At 40.6% G+C, this 21,007-nt stretch overlaps 1 protein-coding gene across 3 annotated transcripts in view; it reads left to right on the plus strand.

Annotated features, from left to right (window-relative positions):
- Nucleotides 1-21,007, plus strand: part of LOC104936108 (inactive phospholipase D5) — a 61,962-nt gene that overhangs the window by 28,226 nt on the left and 12,729 nt on the right. For all 3 annotated transcript variants that reach the window (XM_019270644.2, XM_019270642.2, XM_019270643.2), the window contains exon 2: nucleotides 15,757-15,893. In XM_019270644.2, the coding sequence (XP_019126189.1) occupies nucleotides 15,757-15,893 (137 nt within the window). The remainder of the gene's footprint in view (nucleotides 1-15,756; nucleotides 15,894-21,007) is intronic.

A 21,007-nucleotide genomic window follows, 5' to 3' on the forward strand; every position in this document is an offset into this window, starting at 1 on the left:
GTCCTCAACTTAGATATTAAAAGATGCACCTACACACCCATATGGGTGTAATTTTTATTCTTTTCACAGGTTTTAATCAATAGAAGTCTGCTTTCATGGCCTGTCTTTTATCTGTACATGATGTAACCTTGAATTCATCATCTTGTGATACTTCCATCCCTTTTTAATGAATCACTCTCTCACCTCCTCTCTCTGTCCAACCTCTGCCTCTCTCCCTGCCTCACACACACAAACACTTGCAGCATTTTAGGATATATCATCCTTTGCAGGTCAGCGTCAAGGTCAGTGCTGGCGTTTGTCTTCAGAAGTGGACGCTGACCTTTATCTTTTAAATAAGTCATTGAAAAGGTTAGTGGAAAGGTCAAAAGCAAAAGCTACGGTGAGGGAGGGAGAGACTGCATTATCTCATCGGACCACCCTTCAAAAGGTGATGCATACTGTAGGTGGCTGTCTTGTGTTGGTAGTAACGCAGAAAATGAGGTTGTTTCCCTGTACTGATAATTGCTAAATCCTTGCTAAAACAATCCACATTTGAGATTTGAATTATAAATAAAAGTAAGATGTAAGTGGGCCATCAATGACTTACGAAATCACTCATGGCACCACTTGTGCAACCATTAATCAGCCCTGATTGGCTTGCGTGTCACAAGTATCCACGTCAAACCAGAGGCAGTAGATGCATTCTCACTTGATCACAGAAACCAATCAGTTCTAGTGTTCTCCTGATAGAAAGGCGTATCAGTCACGGTCCCTGTTGTCATGCCCATCAGTCCTTCAGACATCAAATACTCTCTGGTACACACAGACTCTCAAGATAAATTCGCAGACCGGTGTGCTGCAATTCTTCATGGCAGAAACCGTCTTCTGCACAAATTACACACATAAACAGCTCTTCTGTATTCCAGCCTCCGTTGTGAAAACAGGACATAGTAGATTAAAGCAGATGAAGGATAATTTCAGCAGACCACCTAACACTTCAATGTGCTTACCGTCAGTGCCACTGATCCCCAAGTGGGAATTGGGGAATAGATCCAGGAATGAAGGGTGTGGATAGAAAGATGGACCGAACAGATTGAGAGCTGAGAGCGCTGTTCCCAGCTGGAAGGATTTGATGAGGTTTTTTTTTACTGTGTAGGTGTGAGGGTGCATGATTATCAGAGTAAATCTGGGAGAGATTGAAGGTGCTGGGACTGTCTAACTCCAACTCGCTCATCCCCAGACTGCCTTGAGAAGTGATGGATGGTCTTGCCTTTAGCTCCTACAGCGGAATAGAGTCTTCAATTCACAAAGAAGCAAATTTAATTTAGAACAACTCGAGCAAGAGCATGACAAAACAGATCCATACCAAAAGACCAATTTATTTATAAAGTAATTTGTCACATAAATGAAATCAAGGGACACAAAACAAATGTATACAGTATAAAATATATCAGTGTCAACCCTGAGAAATGGGATAAGAGAGTATGTGTGTCTGTGTTGCTGTGTGAGCATATTTCTTTTTTGTGGACCCCTGCAGCATATGAATCAGTGTATATGAGTGTCAGACAATATAAATGAGAAGTTGAGAGTTACAGCACAGTGTCTGATAAGAAATTATTCCCTAATTGCTTTTAATAAAACCAATTCCATTATCTGAGCATTATTTTTATATGAACAATAATGTGGAAAAAAGTTGCTCAAACAGAGATCACACAGAGAGTTTTTGGATTTGGTAGAGACTCACCAAAGCTGAGCTAAAAGGAGAGTTATTATCAGACTTGTCAGGAGGCCACAAACCTGAAACTAATGCGAAACTGGGCAAAAGGTTTTCTCTTCCCTTGAGCATTTGACCTTCAAGGACCATGTGAAAGCACCACAATGTCCCCTCATACATAATCTACAAAGATGTTCATCTCTGTGGTGAATGCGAGCCAAGACCAGCAGCTGACTGTACAATATTGCACAGGAGAGTGATGAAAGCAAAGAGGTACTACTGAGATGTGATTGCATTTGCACAGATTCATAACTATACTTTGATGGGGATTTGCAGAGAGAGAGAGTTTCGATTCATAAAATCATGCCATTTGCGATAGTACACCACCTGCCTATGAATGTAATATTTAACATTGTTTAAAATGAGAGATAGTTTGTGCCTTCACAGTGAAAACGATGTTTGTGTAATACTCTTGTGACCCCGTTGTTTCAGCTGAAGGGTATTAAAGTTAAATGTCTTACATTTGTTGCCTCTTCCCCTTCAGTATTCTAGATCATGCCCTCGTTCCTGTGTGCATACCTGTCTCGGAGATTGATGATGTTCCCTGCTCTATTGATTTGCTCCAATGATGTTGTGTGGATTCAGACTGAAAGTAGAAAAAAAGACAGAAGTTGGCATGAGCCAGGGGTATTTTCTGTTAGCAAAAAAGACTGTCACTACATGTGGCTGTGTATGGGAGACAGGCAGACTGAGTGGAGAGAAGTAAACAAGTCCTAAAGGCCTCTTAGAGAAAGTATAATCGCACCATCAGCCTTCGACCATCAAAGCGTGCATAGTAAATCGCCCGTACAAAAACTACGGGGAAAAACAGGCATCCTTGCATAATTATTGTCGATAATAAAAAATCCAATCATCCATCTTTATGCGATGCAAGCAAAAGGGCATGTGCACCCTTGGGTGCATCACAGTGTTTTTTTAATCACATCTGAGCTTGCAAGATCAGAAAGCATAATACCATGACACAGTGTGTAATCAACATAAAGCAAAGTGGAGCAATAATAAAGGCATAATTACAGACGGTGACATAACAAACACGTTTAAATACAGAAGTCACTGGATTGTTTTGATGAGTCATACATTGATCTTTGCAAATCTCAACCCAGTCAAACATGTGGAAGATTTTAGATGTTAGCGGTCTCCAACACCATCTTCTAAACACCTCACGTCCTCAATGGGAGACTCAATGAAACTAAGACCCTTAAGGTTTTTCCTTAAATTTGTCATCCATTTAACTCATTAAAGGAAGCGTAGAGTAAAATAATCTATATAGCGCCCTCATTATAGACCGCAGAACCGCTTGCCAACATCTCCAACTGGATCAACTCCGACTGTTTGCACTGAGAATAAAGGTGTCATCTTTCTACATAACTAGCTAGCTATTGAAGTGAATCCCTGAAAAATATCAACACGAGATCTCCTGGCATCTGGCTTCATGTTTAGTGTACACACATGACGTATTCAGGTGTACGGTACTAAGAACATGAGTGATCTGAACAACTGGAAGCTAATAATTTTAGTGCAAAAACTCAAAAGCTTAAAATCCTACAAATATATTATAAGAAAAGCTGAATGTTGGAATTAAATGAAACACCTACACCTACCTATATCTTATAGGTAGATATGAAATCGTTATATTCAATATATTTTATTCCATTCTTTGCAAACAATATGATATCACCATAGCAACATGACCTGTGTTTGTTTTGCTTGTTTTTGTTGTCTGAATCTATGTGAATGGAGCTTCTGGTTGGAAAAAAAGGGAAATTCCCCAAATTGTCAAACTGTTAAAAATGACTTTGGGGTGGATATATTATTTCTAATGATTAGTCAAAACAAAACAAAACGATCTCTTCCCCCTCCAAGAAAAAAAAAATGTCTTTGTCCTTTGTCAGTTTGGTTTTGTTAACAAGTTTCGAACACGTGACACTTTTGGATGTGATATTAAATGGGCTCAGTCCAGCTGCTGTCAACATTAGATTTCGTAGAGATACACTGGAGACATTGTTATATATACAAGTTATATATTTATGACGTACGTTTTGTTGCTTTAAATGAATTAAGACTGCACGAGTTCCTAGTTACAGTTCCTGTTTCGCAGTCATCAACACAAAAGATCCAGAAATGCACAACACTTGACAGAGCTGTCAAACAGACTGATAGTGGAAAATCTTCAAAGACATGTAGGTCCGGGCTTCCAGCCATTGCAGACCAAGCACCAAGAATCAGGTCATCCATTTCTTTCCTTTATTTGACCAGTGGCGTCAAGCTGAGATGATCACTACTCTTTCAAATTAACCAGAGATGGAAAAAGGGCCCTCAGCCAACCAGCTACAGCACTCTGTAACTCAAAGTCAACTGGAACCGCTTTGTAGTTTTGAGGAAATTTCTTACTCATCAAAGAGGCATTATCATCATTTGTTCTTCATCCAAAACTTTGTACAGCATGGGCAGTTATCTTACGAGAAATCCTGGACAACAGAGAATCTTCATAAACACTGCCCTCTCTCTCTTTCTGTAAAGGCGAGGCCCTATTATTATAAAGTCACATCCTTATAAAGCTGCTGGGATTGTGCTTGAGTAAGCGCAGATCTGTTTGACTGCTCATCCGGGCTGGCGGAGCACTTGGAGACGTGGGTTCACTCAGGAGACCCGAACAGACAGTCAGTGAGATGAACTGAGAGTACACTGTTTCTCTTGAGAGGAGCACTCAGTGTCAAGTTCCATAAGGCAGGAGCAGGCAGCGGCACAAAGGTGACGGGCCGTGACAGCACACTGTCATTTCTTAGATAAAAAGCACAGGGTAAATCGTTTTATTAGGATTATTATTAGCCTAAAAAGTGCAATAAAGTACAACCTGTAACGACACAGGCTAATACTGGAAGAACTCTGATAAGGTACCGGGCGGAAAAAAAGATAATATCATGTGGAGCTAGATGGAAGACTGTCTTGCACACATTAATGAAGCAATGATGGATGGTGAAACATCTTTGAAATCGTCCATGTTATGTATGACAATCTGCCGTGTCGCCAAAAATATTGTATGCAGCACGACGGGACAGTTTTCCTCCTCGGTGCTCTCGGGTTCAAGATGAAATCCTTGGTCTACACAAGTGCTTACATCTCCAAAACATATATAAGACACTATCGAATCCCAAATGCAGAGAACACTCTTTACTGGTCACAGTAAAAACTAGGGTTGGACTATCTTTGAATGATTTTACCAGGCTTAACTGGCTCTAAATGTCCGTTAACTGAGAGAGTGACGTGAACTTTCATCTTGCATCATTCACATAATTTGGTCTGCGTTTATTCATCCCGAACATCCAATGTACTAAATGTGCTGGCGAGCTAGCAAGTGTCCACGGTAGTGAGTGTGTGTGTTTGTGTGTTCAGCTCAGCCCTTTAAATGAACTCACCAGTAACTCCAGCTCTTTCTATCTCCCTCAAGTCTCCCTTTCCCTCTCCTCTCTATACACAGATTCACTCATAAGCTTAAGTGTTTAGCTCAATTTGCAAATTTGTGCACCGCCCGCAGCGGATGGACCTCGCAAGCAGTCACGCAACCTCTAAAATTCACCTTGGATTCTGTCTGAACACAGTTCTTATCAGCCCATTAAATCCTAACGCTAATCGATAACACTTCCAACACACACACATATCCTGGCTTTGCATGTAAACTCAAAATCTCAATATTATCTGTGACCCAAACAAAATGAATTCAGTTCATTCTTTCCTTTCAACTCGAGCTTTCCAAAAGCTGGCTGTAACTTATACTGTACGTACTTATATGGTGTGCATGTAGGAAGAGGATGCACACAGACACAAACACATTTTCTTTTGTCCACCAGTGTCATTCCAGTTTAAAGTCCATTCGAGCTCTGCTGTCAGTCTGTGTTATTTTCTATGCCCATCACCTGTGTGCATACTCAGCCCATCAAAAGCAAAGTGACTGTGTTTTATCCTGACTGCTGCTCAGTCTTTTTATTTTAAGCCACTGCATCTATATGTTAACATTTTCATAATTTCTGCATTGAATGCTGAGCCTGCTTATCAAAGTGGCAATCCTATCCTTTCTTTCAATATCCCTTTGACATCCTTCATTGCAGCTTTTGGTGCCACGAGGCAGTCGCCTCCTCAAAGCTTGGAGTGAATCGCCAGGGTCACCTTGATCACAGATAGTAAAAAGGAGTTATGACACCAGCTGTGTGTCAGGACAGCGTCTTTGCATAATGAATATTGCAATGACCAACCTATAACACGACACGTTGAACCAAAAGCGATTGCTTGAGAATACACAAGGACAGAAAAGCAAGAAGTTTGTCAGATGCCTAAAGTTGGATTTACCTCTTGCATGCAGCCAAAGAAATTTTAAATTCTGGCAAGAGGTTGCGCCAATGTATTGACTTTTCACTATAGTACAGATGGGGCTTTCATTACTCACATATAGTTGGCAGCTTTTTGGAGCCTACATTAGAGGGGCAGCATCTGAATGCATATCCAACTTCAACATGTTTTGACTGTTCGGGAAAGAGGTTAAAATTGGAACGTTTCTAAACGCACAAAATTTGTGGCATCAGTTCGTCAGGCGTTGTTTTTACACTTTGGTTCCTGTACGGTTTAAACTAAAATATATGAATGTGTGTTAATAAGCGAGCTTTAGAGGTGCTGGCAGGCAGGTTTTGTTCCCTTTGGACAGAGATAGTTGTTTCTCCCTTTCTCTAGTCTTTAAGCTAAGCTAAACTTACCAGCTGCCTGTAGATTTATATTTACTATTCAAATATGAGAGTGGTATCTTATCGGGTATTTTTTGTTTTTATGCAGCTATAAATCCACTCCTCCAATAAAGTTGTCCAGTCGCCGCTGATAAAGGACTTAAATAAACCGAAGACTATTTCTTCCTGTGCATATATGCTTTGTATTTGTGATACCTAAATGATAAGGATAAGGACGAATACATTGAAAGGAGAGAGGAGAAACAGAGACAGAAATACACCGAGGAGACGGGACACAGACACCGACTCTGACAGTAAACACAGTCTAACGACGCGCATAACTTTATGAAATCTGGCTCAACTCATTACACAGAGCTAAAGAGAGAGAGAGCGAGCAGCCAGACAGTTTACTGGAAATGAACTGCGTTCCCAGCATTTTGCTCCGAGCAGAAAGCCCCACAAACACAGCATATATATACCGAGAGCACACAACAAAGAAGCTGCCGTCTCAGCATTTACTTGGAGAGCATGCGATATTGCTCTCTGGCTGTCACTCATTCTGCACCTCCGGCATTCATAAGCTACTGCACATTATTAAACTGCACACAAGGATGCACAAAGACATAAGGCTAATGATTATTTGTATGTGTGTATAGATGTGAATGCTAAAACCTCGTACAGCCACATTAGTTTGGATATTATTGCTGATATTTTATTCCTTCTGTGAGACACGATAGAGTCGAGAAGGACGTTTAATAAAGATTCCAGACAAGACTCAAACCCAGGATGTGGCCATGTTATTGGAAGGACAGGAAGTAATTGATTTCAGCCGATCACTGGTGGTCGGCTGAAATGTGGCTTTGAATGTGGCTTTGAACTCAGAAATGTGAGCTCAGCTTTGTGCGGCATGTACAGCTTGATTTTACTGATGAGGAAGTCTAAAGATAAGGTTTCATTGGAATCTATTGTCACTGAACCAGAAGATAAAGTTCTTGATTTTCCAGTCCATCTACGTTCCAACCCTCACCTATAGTCATGAGCTTTGGGTAGTAAAAGAATAAGATTGTGGGTACAACCGGTCTAAAAGAGCTTGCTTCAAGTGGCTGGGCTCCCCGGAGGGAGTTCGGAGTAGAGCTGCTGCTCCTTGGCCTCGAAAGGAGCCAGCTGAGGTGGCTGGGGTATCTGATTAGGATTCCCCCAGGGCGCCTCCTTTTGGAAGTGTTTTGAGCACGTCCAACTGGGAGGAGCCCCTAGGGCAGACTTAGAACCCGCTGTCCAACTGGGAGGAGCCCCTAGGGCAGACTTAGAACCCGCTGGAGGGACTATATAGCCCCTCTAGCCTGGGAATGCCTCGTGATCTCTCAGGAGGAGCTGGACTGCGTTGCTGGGATGGATGGATGGATGGATGGATGGATGGATGGATGGATGGATGGATGGATGGATGGATGGATGGATGGATGGATGGATGGATGGCTACTGTCACTTAAGCCATGTCCACCTTTACACCTTTAACATGTCCAACATTTACAGATTGACTTTTCAAAGTCCGCTGACTACCTGAAACACCAAAATATCCAAAACTCTATAGACGCGTCACATAAGCCAGCAGTGCGAAAAGCATAACATTGTTTTGCCTTAACTCGCTTTGCTGCGATGTTTATTCAGATTCACTGGCTTAGTTTTATTACATTCATTTAACTTGCACTTAACACATAAGTGTTGCTTGATCGTGATAAATGAGTTGACGGTAAACTATGCTGCAGAAACAGACACTGCAGTTGCACGAGGCAGCTACGAGGTGCGGAGCGTGGAGTGTGTTTCATCATTCTTTTTCCTCTGCAGCTGCTCCACCAGATCCCTGCTGTGAAGAGTATGTTGAATGTAAAGATGACACTTTGAGATGAATAACCATAAATGTGCTTTCCTTATGTGGAGGAGACAGTGTGTAGCTGGTCAGGATCAGCAGCAGTATGGACATTGTGCATCACTTGAAGGTACAAACTGTGCAGTCTTATCCAAAGACGTACAATTCAGATAATACAAAGTGAAAATAACATTTTGCAAGCTGCATCTCATCATTACTTTTTAAATTTGGTATTTTGGGGCTCATTTTAATCGATGGGACGGTAAAGGGTGAATAATGATTTCTCCATTTCCACACATCAGTGATTAAAATAATTTGTAAATACGCCAAATGAACAGAAATAGCTGTCACTATACTGTAAGGAAATTAGAGAACGGGATATGATCCTGTATGATACATCTAGCTAGTGTTGCGGTGGTGCTATTAACAGGTGAAATCTGATGCCGATCAGTATCAATACCTATCAATAAAGTGATGGTGAGACTGACATTAACCCTTTGCATGAATGAAATGAAACAACACAGCCTGACATGGGTTAATCATGGTGCCTGGAGACGTGGGTATACTTAAAATTTAATGTTTATTGCTGCCTGTCCAGCAAAGGATACAGCCTGTGTTATAAACACGTGTGTCTACTCTTACATATTTAGTTCACCCAAAAAATGAGCAGTAGTATTCGCATATTGTCACTTAACTACTCGTGCTGGACTTCATGAAGAATCATTATGAGATCAACAGTAGCCCCAGAAGAGGTGCAGATTTTGCAGTAAATGCTGGCCCACAGATAAGTGAGACAACTACTTATTTATTCATTTTAGGTATTTCTTATTCCTTACTGTATTTACTCGTGAAAATTTGAAATGCTTTGCCTTCACCATTCTGGGAAGAAAAAATCAGCTTGCACAACACTACAGCACCAGATGAGAGCCAAATGAATAATAAAGTCTATACCCTGCACTCGTGCACTACACCACCGGCATTGTTTTGTTTGTAACACGTTGAATTACAGTGCATGTGGTGCACAGTATATGTGCAACCACACCCTTATCAAAACTACAAGATGTCTGTTAGCTTTATTGAGGCTGTTTAGATGTACTGGAAGAGAGTTTAGTATCTTTTTCTTTGTTGTTCAGCTTTTTGTAAAATGTGTCACTGTGATGGTGTGATGCAAAAAGGAAAGCCTATAAAGAGAAGCCACTGTTCTCTGCTACTGATGGACTGACACCAAAATGTCACATCTACTGCTGATGTTTTGGACAGTACAAAGTCTTTTCTCCATCAAAAGACGATTGTAGCTGTGCTACTGTGACATCACATCTATGTTTGGCTGCTAGTCATCAGTGAAACCTCTTTCACAGGTAATTGTTTGGAATGAAATCCGACAACTGTTTAACTTAGTCCATTTTTAGGATGTAGAATAACCTGCACCGGTGTCCTCTGTCACAGCATGACAACAGTGAAGTGTTCGAGTCTCTGTATCTGTGACACATTTATCACCTTCACACCACAAAAGTCATCAACAGTTCATCAACAATTCATGAACTGTTTTCATACCTAGCCTCAAGGCGAAGAAAGACTTCTGAAAAACGCTCTGGCTATAATCCTACATGCAGGTTTGTGTCCATGCACACGTGTGACCGCAAGGTGTCTGTGACACCTACAGACGTACAGTCTGTGTGCGAATACTGTCACTATTAGCGTGATTAGTTGCCGTCAGGTTTCCAGCAGCTGTGTGAACCATCTGCCTGCAGGATGAGACAAAAACAGGACAACGCGTGTTCCTTCTCTTAGGACGCTTTGTTCATCACAAAATCACAAATGTGATTAAACCGCGGATGGATGCAGCAAAGAGGGGGAAACTGTGATAGGGAGAGAGAACAGTACCAAGCAGACGTTTGCCAATATACACTCAACATCTCAAGTGTGCAGATAGTACAGAGACAAGTGATCAGAGGAGAACAGAGGAGTTGCTTGTTGTTATGTTTTCTGGAGATTGCACTTAAATAGATTGAGCTGTGTTTGCATGCAACAATACAGTTCTTTAAAAATCAGCTTTTCCCAATTTTTGAAGTTAGTCTAAAAGTTTTGCACATTGCAGTTTTGTTAAAGTGAGCGTTTAATGATAATAAATACAGAAAAGTGTTTAGATACGAGAGAGAAGATGCTACCTTCAAACTCCTGCAGGGTGGCCCAGATTGATGCACACGGAAATGTTTCACTCTGCACAAATGACGCAAGGAGAAAATTGGTTTCACCTTGTGTCATTTTAGATAAGCAGCAAGCATACAGGTCAGTCACAGGTTGAAAATATTTAGTAACAACTAATATAATAATATAATATACTATAAAATAAAAAAAACGCTTGTCTGTGTTTTGTATATATGTATAAATATCCAGTTTAAATTGAACATTTTATTATTTATTTAAAACTTAAATAATAATTAAGTTGAAATCTTCCATCCCCGTGTTAAATGTTCCTTTATCTCTTGTTACATGCTACGTTTGTGTCCAAAACAAATCACATTTGTGTGCCTATGTACCTGTCAGGTCTCAGGTAAAGTAGAAGCAGTGGTCAGTTCATAATTATCCTCGTCCAAGTCAAATGCCGAGGAGGAAATGGGCGACCCCACAGTTTGTTAAATATCCCTGTGTGGACTAAATGAGCGGTGTCAAGGCCCAGATGATCTAATCAAAGCAGACAATTGAGGCGCTGTGTTGATCGCAGCCAAATGATCTTCACCTCCTCCTTCAGTGTGGATGCTGGCTTTCAAAGGCTTTTCATCTCTTACGTCCTTGATGTTGTGCACAAAATCACCAGGATGCTTCTAATATAATGAATCTGTGCATCCCACCTCAAAGGTCTGTTTAATAGCTTTTAAATGCATCTCTCAGTCTTCATCAGTGTATGTAGCTGGATATGGGATTTTAGTGATCACCTCGGCATTCAGCCTCTCGATGTCTGCTCATGCACCACACAACACAATAGCTGCAGTATGTGTGACTATGTGTGTGTATAAAACCTGCGGTCGCCAGCAGTGGGGAAGCAATTTCAAATAAAAGAAAGGCATGTTTGGCGTTTGTCCAGCATGATAATATGGTGAAAGAGCACTAGCTCAATGTCTGTTTGCAGATGTATAGTTATTCAATCTCCTGTGCAGTATTGGCTGCTATAACTCAGTGTTTGCCTATTACTCAGTCCTGACCCAATCAGTGTCATGCTTCATGCTCCATCCAATACATTGACAAAAGCCTTACAGCCTCTTCTCCTCCTCTTTCCCTTTCTCTTCTCTTCTCTTCTCTTCTCTTCTCTTCTCTTCTCTTCTCTCCACATCCACAAACATCTGCAGCTGGAAGCTGAAAAAACCCCCCCTAAGACAGTCTGTTGAGATGCCAGCAAAACTCACCCTGGCACCAGGCTTGTGGTGATCTTGTGCTCTTGTACCCATTCACACAACATCTGCAGCACTCCAAACACACATAAGACAAATTAGACAGGGATATGTTGGTCATAGTTCTCCCAGACTTCTGTTGCGATGCTTGTGTAAACTTCTCTTTCGCTCCGAGCAGCGTGGTTCCTTGTTCTCACCATGCCCTGACAAAGAGGAAATACTCATAAGAGGATAATTGGGCCCCTGACGATTTTCTCAGGCTGCACTGTGGAGAAACTAATTTTGCTTTCTCTGTAAGCACACTTACAATTTCCTTAAATGTGCTTCCAAAGCCGCAGGGGCTATATGACTTCTGCATCATGTTCACAAACTGTCAGCGCTCTGCAGTATTTCTTAGTGTCCTTCTGCTTTGCTTCAGCACGCTATATGGTGACATAACAGCACACAAAAACTGGGACATAAGAAAAATAGAGCCTACTTTAAACAGTCGCCACGCTGTCTGTTCTATATGTAAAGCTCACTTGTAGATCAGCAGAACATGCCAACCCTTCATCAAATGGCAAAAACAATTTACATTTACATGTGAGGCAGAGAGTTGCAGAGAAACTTCTGCCTCTGGTCTGGGGGATAGAAACATCCACCGTCTCCTATAGCTGGCCCGGCCTTCACCTCTGCCTGTGTGTGTTTGTGTGCAAAGAAAGAACAGAGAGAGAGAGAGACAGCAACAGTGGCTGTGTGTTTGTTTTTGTGCATGTGTGAGTCTGGCACAGTCCCATTCACCTTCCTCAGCCCCTTTTTAGATGGACTCCGGGGAGCTTTTTAAAACAGCCGGTGAGCAAACTCACTAAATCATGTTATTTATGACTCTTTCTTTCTTTTTTTCTTTTCAAGGCTATCTCTGCCTCTGGTAGAAGATTGTAATTTTCTAGCAGTGTAGAAGCCAAAATGTCTCATGCATGCAAGCACTGACACATAAAAACAGCACAAACGTTTGTATATGAGTCATGTTCAGAGTTACTGCTTTAGTAATAATGCTGATTTACTGTGTCGGTGCTCAGTTTGCATTGAGGCAGCAGTGTTTATCTGTCACCTAGACCATTTTTATATTGATGTTGAGTTGTGTTATCCTAAATGTTTTCAACAATGTTCCAAACCCAGAGAAATCAGTAATTTTATTCAAGGTAATGATGCATTTCATCTGGCCGCCTGTCAGTGGTGTCTCATCTCTAGGGGAAACATTGTCCGTCAGATCATGGCTGCTCAAAAAGAACTGGATACAGCACTGGCTTCAAGTTCTAGGCATAAATTTACCCGGATATTTCAAACATGTGTCCACATTGTGGGACCCATAGAGCATGCACACCAGAGATTTCCACCAACTGAGTGTAACTTCCACTTTAACCCTAACCCACTAATAAAACACAACAACTCCCATGTTCCCACGCTACTTCACAGCATGATCAAACCTATAGCAAGACCCTATAGCAGCAAAAACGTGATGTTGTGCATTTAAACAGTCATTGTACTTTCAAACAATAATTGTCAGGCAGACCACTCCAACTGTAAGTGTATTGATCTCGAGCTGTGCTCAGTGTCGGGTAACTCGAGTCTGACCTCTTCGTATATCTGCCATGATGCACGTACACATCCGACCACATGTGAATTCAGCGGCTGGTGGGAAATATGAGAAGCATGCAGTGCTTGATCCTCCTGCAGGTAGACCTACATCCATACTTGGTTTTATTGCAGTATACATCCGGTATAAGGTCCAAGCAGATGAGTGACGGATTGGATTTAACCTCCATTTATCTTGTGAGTGTTTGCTGAGCAAGCTTTTGTTAAAATGCCTTGGGTTCTTTAGCAGCAGATGTTCAGAGGTAGAGATGGATGTTTGCTTTTTACATCGCCTAAAGCCTGCGGATGTGAACCAGTTTCCTTGTGGTCAGGAGGTCATTCCTCTAACCTTCATGCTGCTTTCACCCGTTCGCTTTTTGACACACAGAGGCTTGAGAGTAAACATGTTGGTTGTGCAAACTGCTGGTGTACATAGGAAAGAGGTATAATATTCCACCCACCATCGGCGCTGCCAGGAAATAGAAAACAGTATTCCCATGTCAGACATCAGTTCAGACTGATGGTTGTTTGAAGATGTGAGTGCGAAGCTGAATATCGCTGCTAGTATCTCTTAGGTCCACTGGGAACACTCCATTAACTGGTTAGTAGATTAATTCAATCCCCACATGAGAACCTATGGGCGGGAATGTGTTTAGCTTCGATAAACACAATGCAATAACCAAAGATTAGTGTTTGTACGACTCACAGCGGTCAATGATGTATGATGAGATGTGTCTCTGAGGATAATGAGTGGAGGCTAGCTGACTGCACTAATAATCAGCTGTGTTCAAGGATAATTTGGCTCTTGTAGCTGGTTTCAAAGGGATCAGGATACATAAAAAAGTACAAAATAAATGTAATATCATTAAATAAATATGACATAATTACATAATAATGATGTTATACTGATTTGTATAGTACGATAATGTAATAATAATTAATAAAGTATCAAGTAGGAATCAATACACACATCAGCAGAGATGCTTAATAGATTTTTTTCACTAAACTGTATTTAATAATACTAATAGCAATTATATTCCATTTATGAGTGCCTGTTTCAGGGTATTACAAATGCTGGCTCTCTGCCGTAGCTTGTTGGGAGAAATAAATACAGAAGAGCCATGAAAAAGATAAGATAAGCCACCTGTCACAGCAGTCCGTAGACACAAGGTTGATAAGAAATTGCTCATAAATAAGAAATACATAGAAAAAAGACTCTTGAGAGAGCTGTTGGAATGATGGACTCCTTCTTACATGGTGGGAGTAGCAGTCTTTTACTGAAGGAGATGTTTAAGTATAATCTGAATTGCAGGTTAGACAGTGCAAACGTTCACTAGATAAAGAAGAAGAAGGAATCCCTGAACTGGTAACACTGGTTTATACAGTATCTGGCATAGGAGATGACAGATACTGTATAAACTGTATCTGGTATGGTACATTTAAAACTGCTGTAAACGCAAAAAAAAAAACCTTGTTTCATTTATCTTCCCAGCGTAGTTGTGATATTATATATATATATATATATACACCTTTGTTTGTCCTCAAAAGTCTACAAATCCCCCAGGAAATGGTCATAGTAGGTAGCAGGAGCACTTTCTCACCTCCTGTCAAGTATAATTGATATTACAGCGTAATTCTTTCCCCATAGGGGAATACTGTATTTTCTTTCATGTTATTAGTCGCCAATACATGAGCCGAAAGCACATTTTGATGTAGAGATTTGTGCTGACATGAACAAAAAAAAAAAAAAAAAAAAAAAAAAAAAAACTAAACAAAGCAATTCTGATGCCAATTTTGCCGCAAGCCATCGAAAGTTGGTTGGACAGCAATTCTTAAATCTGACTGTTCCTGTTAAGACAAATATAATTAAAGTATCATTTACCACCTGTGTAATCCGATCAAAATGTCAATTTAAGATGCTGTAATCTTGACCAACAGTAAGTAAATATATTAAACAGTCTACAATATATAGGATAACTTGCTGGTTTTTAGTTACATATGGTTGATGGATGAGCTGTGAACAGCTGCGAATGAATTAATTAGTCTCCTTCAAAACACCTCACCCAACCATAAGGGATCATTTGGACTTACTCCAAATATCCAATGTTAATGGATATAAATCAGTCAGAAACACTCTCTCCTCCTTCTCTCCTTCTTCTCCTTCCCTCTTATTATTCCTTTCTCATGGTCTTTATATGAAAGTCTGAACTTACGAGGTCATACACAGACCTCCTACACGTTTGTGCTCGTTTCCCCCTTTATATGATGTCCTGACCTGCTGAGCTGTGCATTAAATCAGCCAATGCAGTCAGCTAATGGTGGGCCAAGGTTGGGGCACTTTGGCCTTGTTTTTACAGAAATGTTGAAGATTGGAAATTACACCTTGGAAGTCAGTGTTGTTCTCCTTCTCTTTTTTTCTTGCAGTCTCAGCAGAAGTGCATTGTGATCTTCGCCTTGGTGTGCTGCTTCGCCGTGCTGGTCGCACTGATCTTCTCTGCTGTGGACATTTGGGGGGAAGATGAGGATGGGATCACGGAGGATAACTGTAGCAGGGACTGCAGGTGAGAGCTGAATAACACATAATTCAACAGCCATGGTGAGGCCTGTTTATTATATCAGATTACTTTGAATTTGAGTCTATCGTCCATTCAGAGGATGTGTGAGCATGTATGTCGCAGCTCTGATATCAAACACAATGCACAATGGAACATGAGATTTACCCCATTCCCCTCTCAAGATCTATAAACACCAGAGGGTAAATAGATCGTTAGTTACCATGGAGAAAAGAAAAGAAAAGAAAAGAAAAAGAAGAAAACAAAAGAAAAGAAAAGAAAAGAAAAGAAAAGAAAATTTAAATATTGACCAAATATTTGTATCTTACGTGTTCTTAATAGTAGCAATACAACATTCATGTTACAAAATGTTACAACAGGAATGTGCTCATGTATGTGATTGGCCAACGAAGTCCTGTGCCAGATGCATTGTGTAAACTCTTTCTTGTTGTCAACTATTTTTCATAAGCCAAACAATGAAGTTTGGCTTGAATTACTAGGAATTATTACAGCTTTCGAAATCTAGAAAAACAACATTTAACTGCAAGTTTGAACTTTTACTGGTTCACTCTTTCCACCAGTTCCCATTTTAAGTCAGTATCGAACAATAAATCAATCCCAGTCTGTGCCATGTTTCAGTCCAGCAGGTCTAACTCACTGGCACAAGGTATAAACTGCAGTGTAAATGCTGCAGACTGCATGGCATTGCTTGTATTAATCTAGTGAGAGTATACTGTGGTCTAAAATATAATGTGGCAGGGTAAAAATTGCTACGTGCCACACAGCACCAGTAGATAACAAATCTCCGTTCCCTCAACATGATCCTATTGTGGTCTCCCCCACTGTTCTGAAATGATTACCAGGCTCTTCTGAAAGTTACTTTATGCCAGACTTAAGCAAGTCTGTTCAAGTTTTCAGAATATAGATCCCCAGACAAAAAAACCCTGAAAACCACTGCAGTATGTTCTGGTGGTCTGGAGTGAAACTGGCTGACCAGCAGCGTTTTTTTCTCTGATACAGCATTCCCTGTCCTCTCCACTCTCCACTTCTTACGGGTTCTCCTCTATTAGACTCTTATCATCCAATTTACCATTCAGTCTTGAATTACTTCCCTCTCGCTCTCTTTCTTTATTTCTGTGTCCATCTCTCTCCCTCCCTCCCTCTCTCCAAATCAACCATTTAACAACCTTTCAGAAAACTATCAGCCATCCCTCTCTCCCTCTGAAGGTTGAAAGTGTAATCCCAACTTGTAAAACTGAATTGGACTTTTCTGATAGAGCCATAAAGCTTGGGGATAGAATGAGAGATAAATATGAGGCTGAGTAGAGAGATGATGGGAAGTGAGGGTGAACCAGATGGAGGAAGAAGAAGAAGAGATTTGGAGCTGGAATGAGTGAGAGATGAATAGATTCATCAGCTGCTATTGGCTTGCTGTCTGCGATGACGGAGGGTATATCAACTCCAAACCAAGTGTGCACTTGTTATTTATCTCCCACAAGCGAAATGATGAAGTTATACCGTCGCATGCAGAATTTAAAAAGACCCATGAGGTGTGTAACTGTAACAAAATGAATGATTATATAAACTTGCTCAAAGCAAGTTGCAATACAAAATAGGAAAAGACTGACACATTTGTAATGGCGTGTGCTGAGGCTTCTTCATGCTCACTTAAATTCCTAAAGAATTTGTAATTCATCAAAGGAAATGCATGTAACACGCTTTTCAGTCATTAACGATTCTTACACCAAATGTTCATGTCTTGATAATGATCAACTTCCAAATGAAATCCTCGACAGTTTCTACTGAATAATCCAAAAACAGCAGACTGGTCGTCTCTCTTGCCAAGCTTTGCAGCCATCACTCTCGTTTCACAGTAAAAAAAAAAACCCAACAACTTTGTCTGAGCCTTTAAGCAGACTTTTGTTTGTGATGTTGTAATCTAGAAACACAGCTGGGTTTTGTTGTCTGCATAATGAGATGAGTTACTGCATCTGTGCGTCAAACACATCATTAATTTAATTTGAATTTTTCCCTCTCAGGATGAGAGCTTCGGCGATAATTGCAGGAAAACATGATTCCTCTTAGTGTTATAACACTGTGTGTTGCTTGGTTTTTGTGCAAAGCAAAGCACTTTATACTCTGATTGAATCTGATATATCCCTGATGTGCATGTGTGATCTCCTATTCTCAGAGGGCAGGTTAGTATATCTACAGTTGTCTTCTGGAAGGTCAGAAACAATAGTTGCAGAACCAGACTTGCTGTGTCCCTAAATGTTTTGCAGCTTTTAGCGCCTCCTGAACAGTCGACTGCTTCAGAATAAAACTGTAAAACATTTTTGAGTGCAAATGTTGCCTTCTCTCATCAGTCTTCTGAAAATAGCAGGGTGGTACCTACAGCTTAGGGCGTAGTTCCCTTTTTGAGAAAGTTTAGTTTAAACAAAGTCGAACAAACACATAATTCATTCAATTTGATTTAAGCACAACTTGTCTTCATAATATAATGTATGAGCCTGGCTTACATAAGCATGTGTGGCCACGATATTGTAATTTATATCTTTTACTCTTCAATGTAAATGAGTCAAGTACTAGCAAGCAACGTGTTTTTATATAACACTACACACACCTCCCTAACATCCTTTTATAGACCCGTGCTGAAGCCAACATAAATCAAGAAAAGCTACTGCTAGAATAGTCAGAGAAAACAACTGAACAAGCCAGAGAAATTAGGTTTCTGAACTAATAATTATCTTTACTGGAGTGAAGATAGCACGGGCAGCTCTGAGACTCAAACAACAGTGTAGCCTCTAGTGTGTTGAACAAGTTTGAGGCTGATTATTCAAGGCAACCCACTGGCCGTCAGTCAAAACGTAAAGGAACACCGTGACGTGAAACAATGTAATCAACTAAGTACCAGCAGCCAGCAGTTATCTACATAAAACACAGGGGAGGATTTCAAACAACGGATTGAAATTTACATAGTAAGTGTGTTTACCATTGTTTTGGTTGTATCTGATGAAACACTGGACATTTACCTTTAAGATGAAAAGCGTGCAGGGAGCAGCAGCAGCTCCGGTGATACCCATATTAATGTCCTTGCTGCTGTACACCCAGAGCTCTGGGCAGCGCATCAGAGGGTGGATAATTTATATCAGATGTCAGGGGCTCTCTCTCTGGCACACTGTGATTTTCACCATGATTCCTGTTACTCTCAGTGTATTACAGTAGGCGCACGATATCACAAGCGTTTGCACGTAATTGCCATTATTACATACAGTAAATGTTGTAGTGATTTTTAATTGTGATTATTAATGTGCTCGCTTGTTTGTTTAACACATAAACTTGCCAGATTACAGATCTGTAATTTATGTTCTTATATATTCTGCTTCTTGGAACAAAAACATCAGGAGGGAGAGTTAAGGGAATGAATTTGAGGGATCCAACTGTGCTCACCTACTATACTGTGAAGGTGGGAATCCATTATCATTCAGAGAGTGACTGACACCTTCAGACACATCTCGCTCTCTGTCTCATATGCGCACACACACACGCACCGTGAAGTTTACACCACTTTAGGTATCGGCTGCTGTGGCTGAATCTCATCCTTGAGTGCGCAGATGGGTTACAATGGATGGGGACCAGCAGTGGACACCACAGACTGCATAAATCAATGAATTCCTAGCAGGCACAAACAACCGCCTGCCTGCTTCCTCCGCTTTTAATACCAAAGCATGTCTGGCTGCTTAAACTACTCAGAGTCATCATTCATCATACCTCACAGCCATTAGAGCGGACTGAGAGGATTTCTTTCAGAATAAGATTACCTCTCCTCCTCTTTCATCTGTTTTTCCTTTCCTGTTTACTAAAGCTGTCCCAGTTTCTGCTGCCTTTATATTTCAATGTTAATCTTCCCAGCTCACTATATTGGTGTCTTTGTGCTCTTATACACACTTTTCCAATTTCCCCTCGGTGTCCTCAATCTATGAAAGAATATTCAACCCTCAGAAACTTTACAACTCTGCATCACTAAACATATTGATTGTCATTTCCATGAGGAGAAATCAGCATGTCATGATCACAGTAGGTGTGAGTCCTACAGCTTGACCCCTTGGCCACTTTCCAAAATCTGACGTAGCTTTACTTTAGCCGAGAATATATTTTCAAGCTGTGTGCTGGCAACCCAGCTCTCAATGTGATGCCGGTACATTATCACCTGCAGCACATGCTCTCACCACTGTGCCCTTGAGGCAAGCACTTGCTAGACACCGGTGTCACACTTTTGCTGACCCTGTCCTATGACTGCTCTGAGTGGTGTGGTATCACAGAGCCATTGCCAGGGAATCCGCCAACACAGACGCCACTGTTTACACTGTAAAAAAATATATATATCAAAAACAAAAAGGGGAAAAGATGATTTACATGAAAATAACATGATGAAGTTTCACTCACTACATTCCAATAAAATGCAGCTCTATGTTATGCTGAGAGGAACAATCAGTATAAAACCACGCTCAAACCAAGCTCGTTTCAAATTTGCACTAATCAACAGTGTTATATAACAGCAGAAGTGTCATGACCGTGTGAAAGATGTCACTAGTAGTGACAAACCCAGAGAGACTTAACACTCCACTCAGAAACATCGTTTGTGTGTCTTTCAGCTCGTTGCAACTTTTTTTTCTACTGTTTACGTTGACTCATGTTGTTCATTTCCAGCAGCAACAGGCTTTAATAAACCCACAGCTCACCAGCAAAGTAAGCAACTGTGGAGCATTTAACAGCCAAAGAGCTAGAGATCTCTTTTTTTACTGTTACTGTTACTGGCTCTATTTAACTGTTATTTATTTCAAAAACTAAACTATCTCATATCTCACTGTTACCTCACTGCTACTTGTTTTTTATTTTTTACTGTTACTGTCACTGGTTCTATTTAACTGTTATTTATACATGTCTATATAGTGTGTATATATTGTTTAAAACAGGATATTGTATAGGGTATATTCTTAAAGTTTTGTTTCTTACTATTGTTTTTCTTGCTATCACTTAACGTTTGGGAGCTGCGGTAACAAAAACAATTTCCCTACGGGGATTAATAAAGTACTTCTGATTCTAATTCTGATTCTGATCTC

This window comes from Larimichthys crocea, chromosome III (genome assembly GCF_000972845.2).
Source record: "Larimichthys crocea isolate SSNF chromosome III, L_crocea_2.0, whole genome shotgun sequence".
Taxonomy (NCBI): Eukaryota; Metazoa; Chordata; class Actinopteri; family Sciaenidae; genus Larimichthys; species Larimichthys crocea.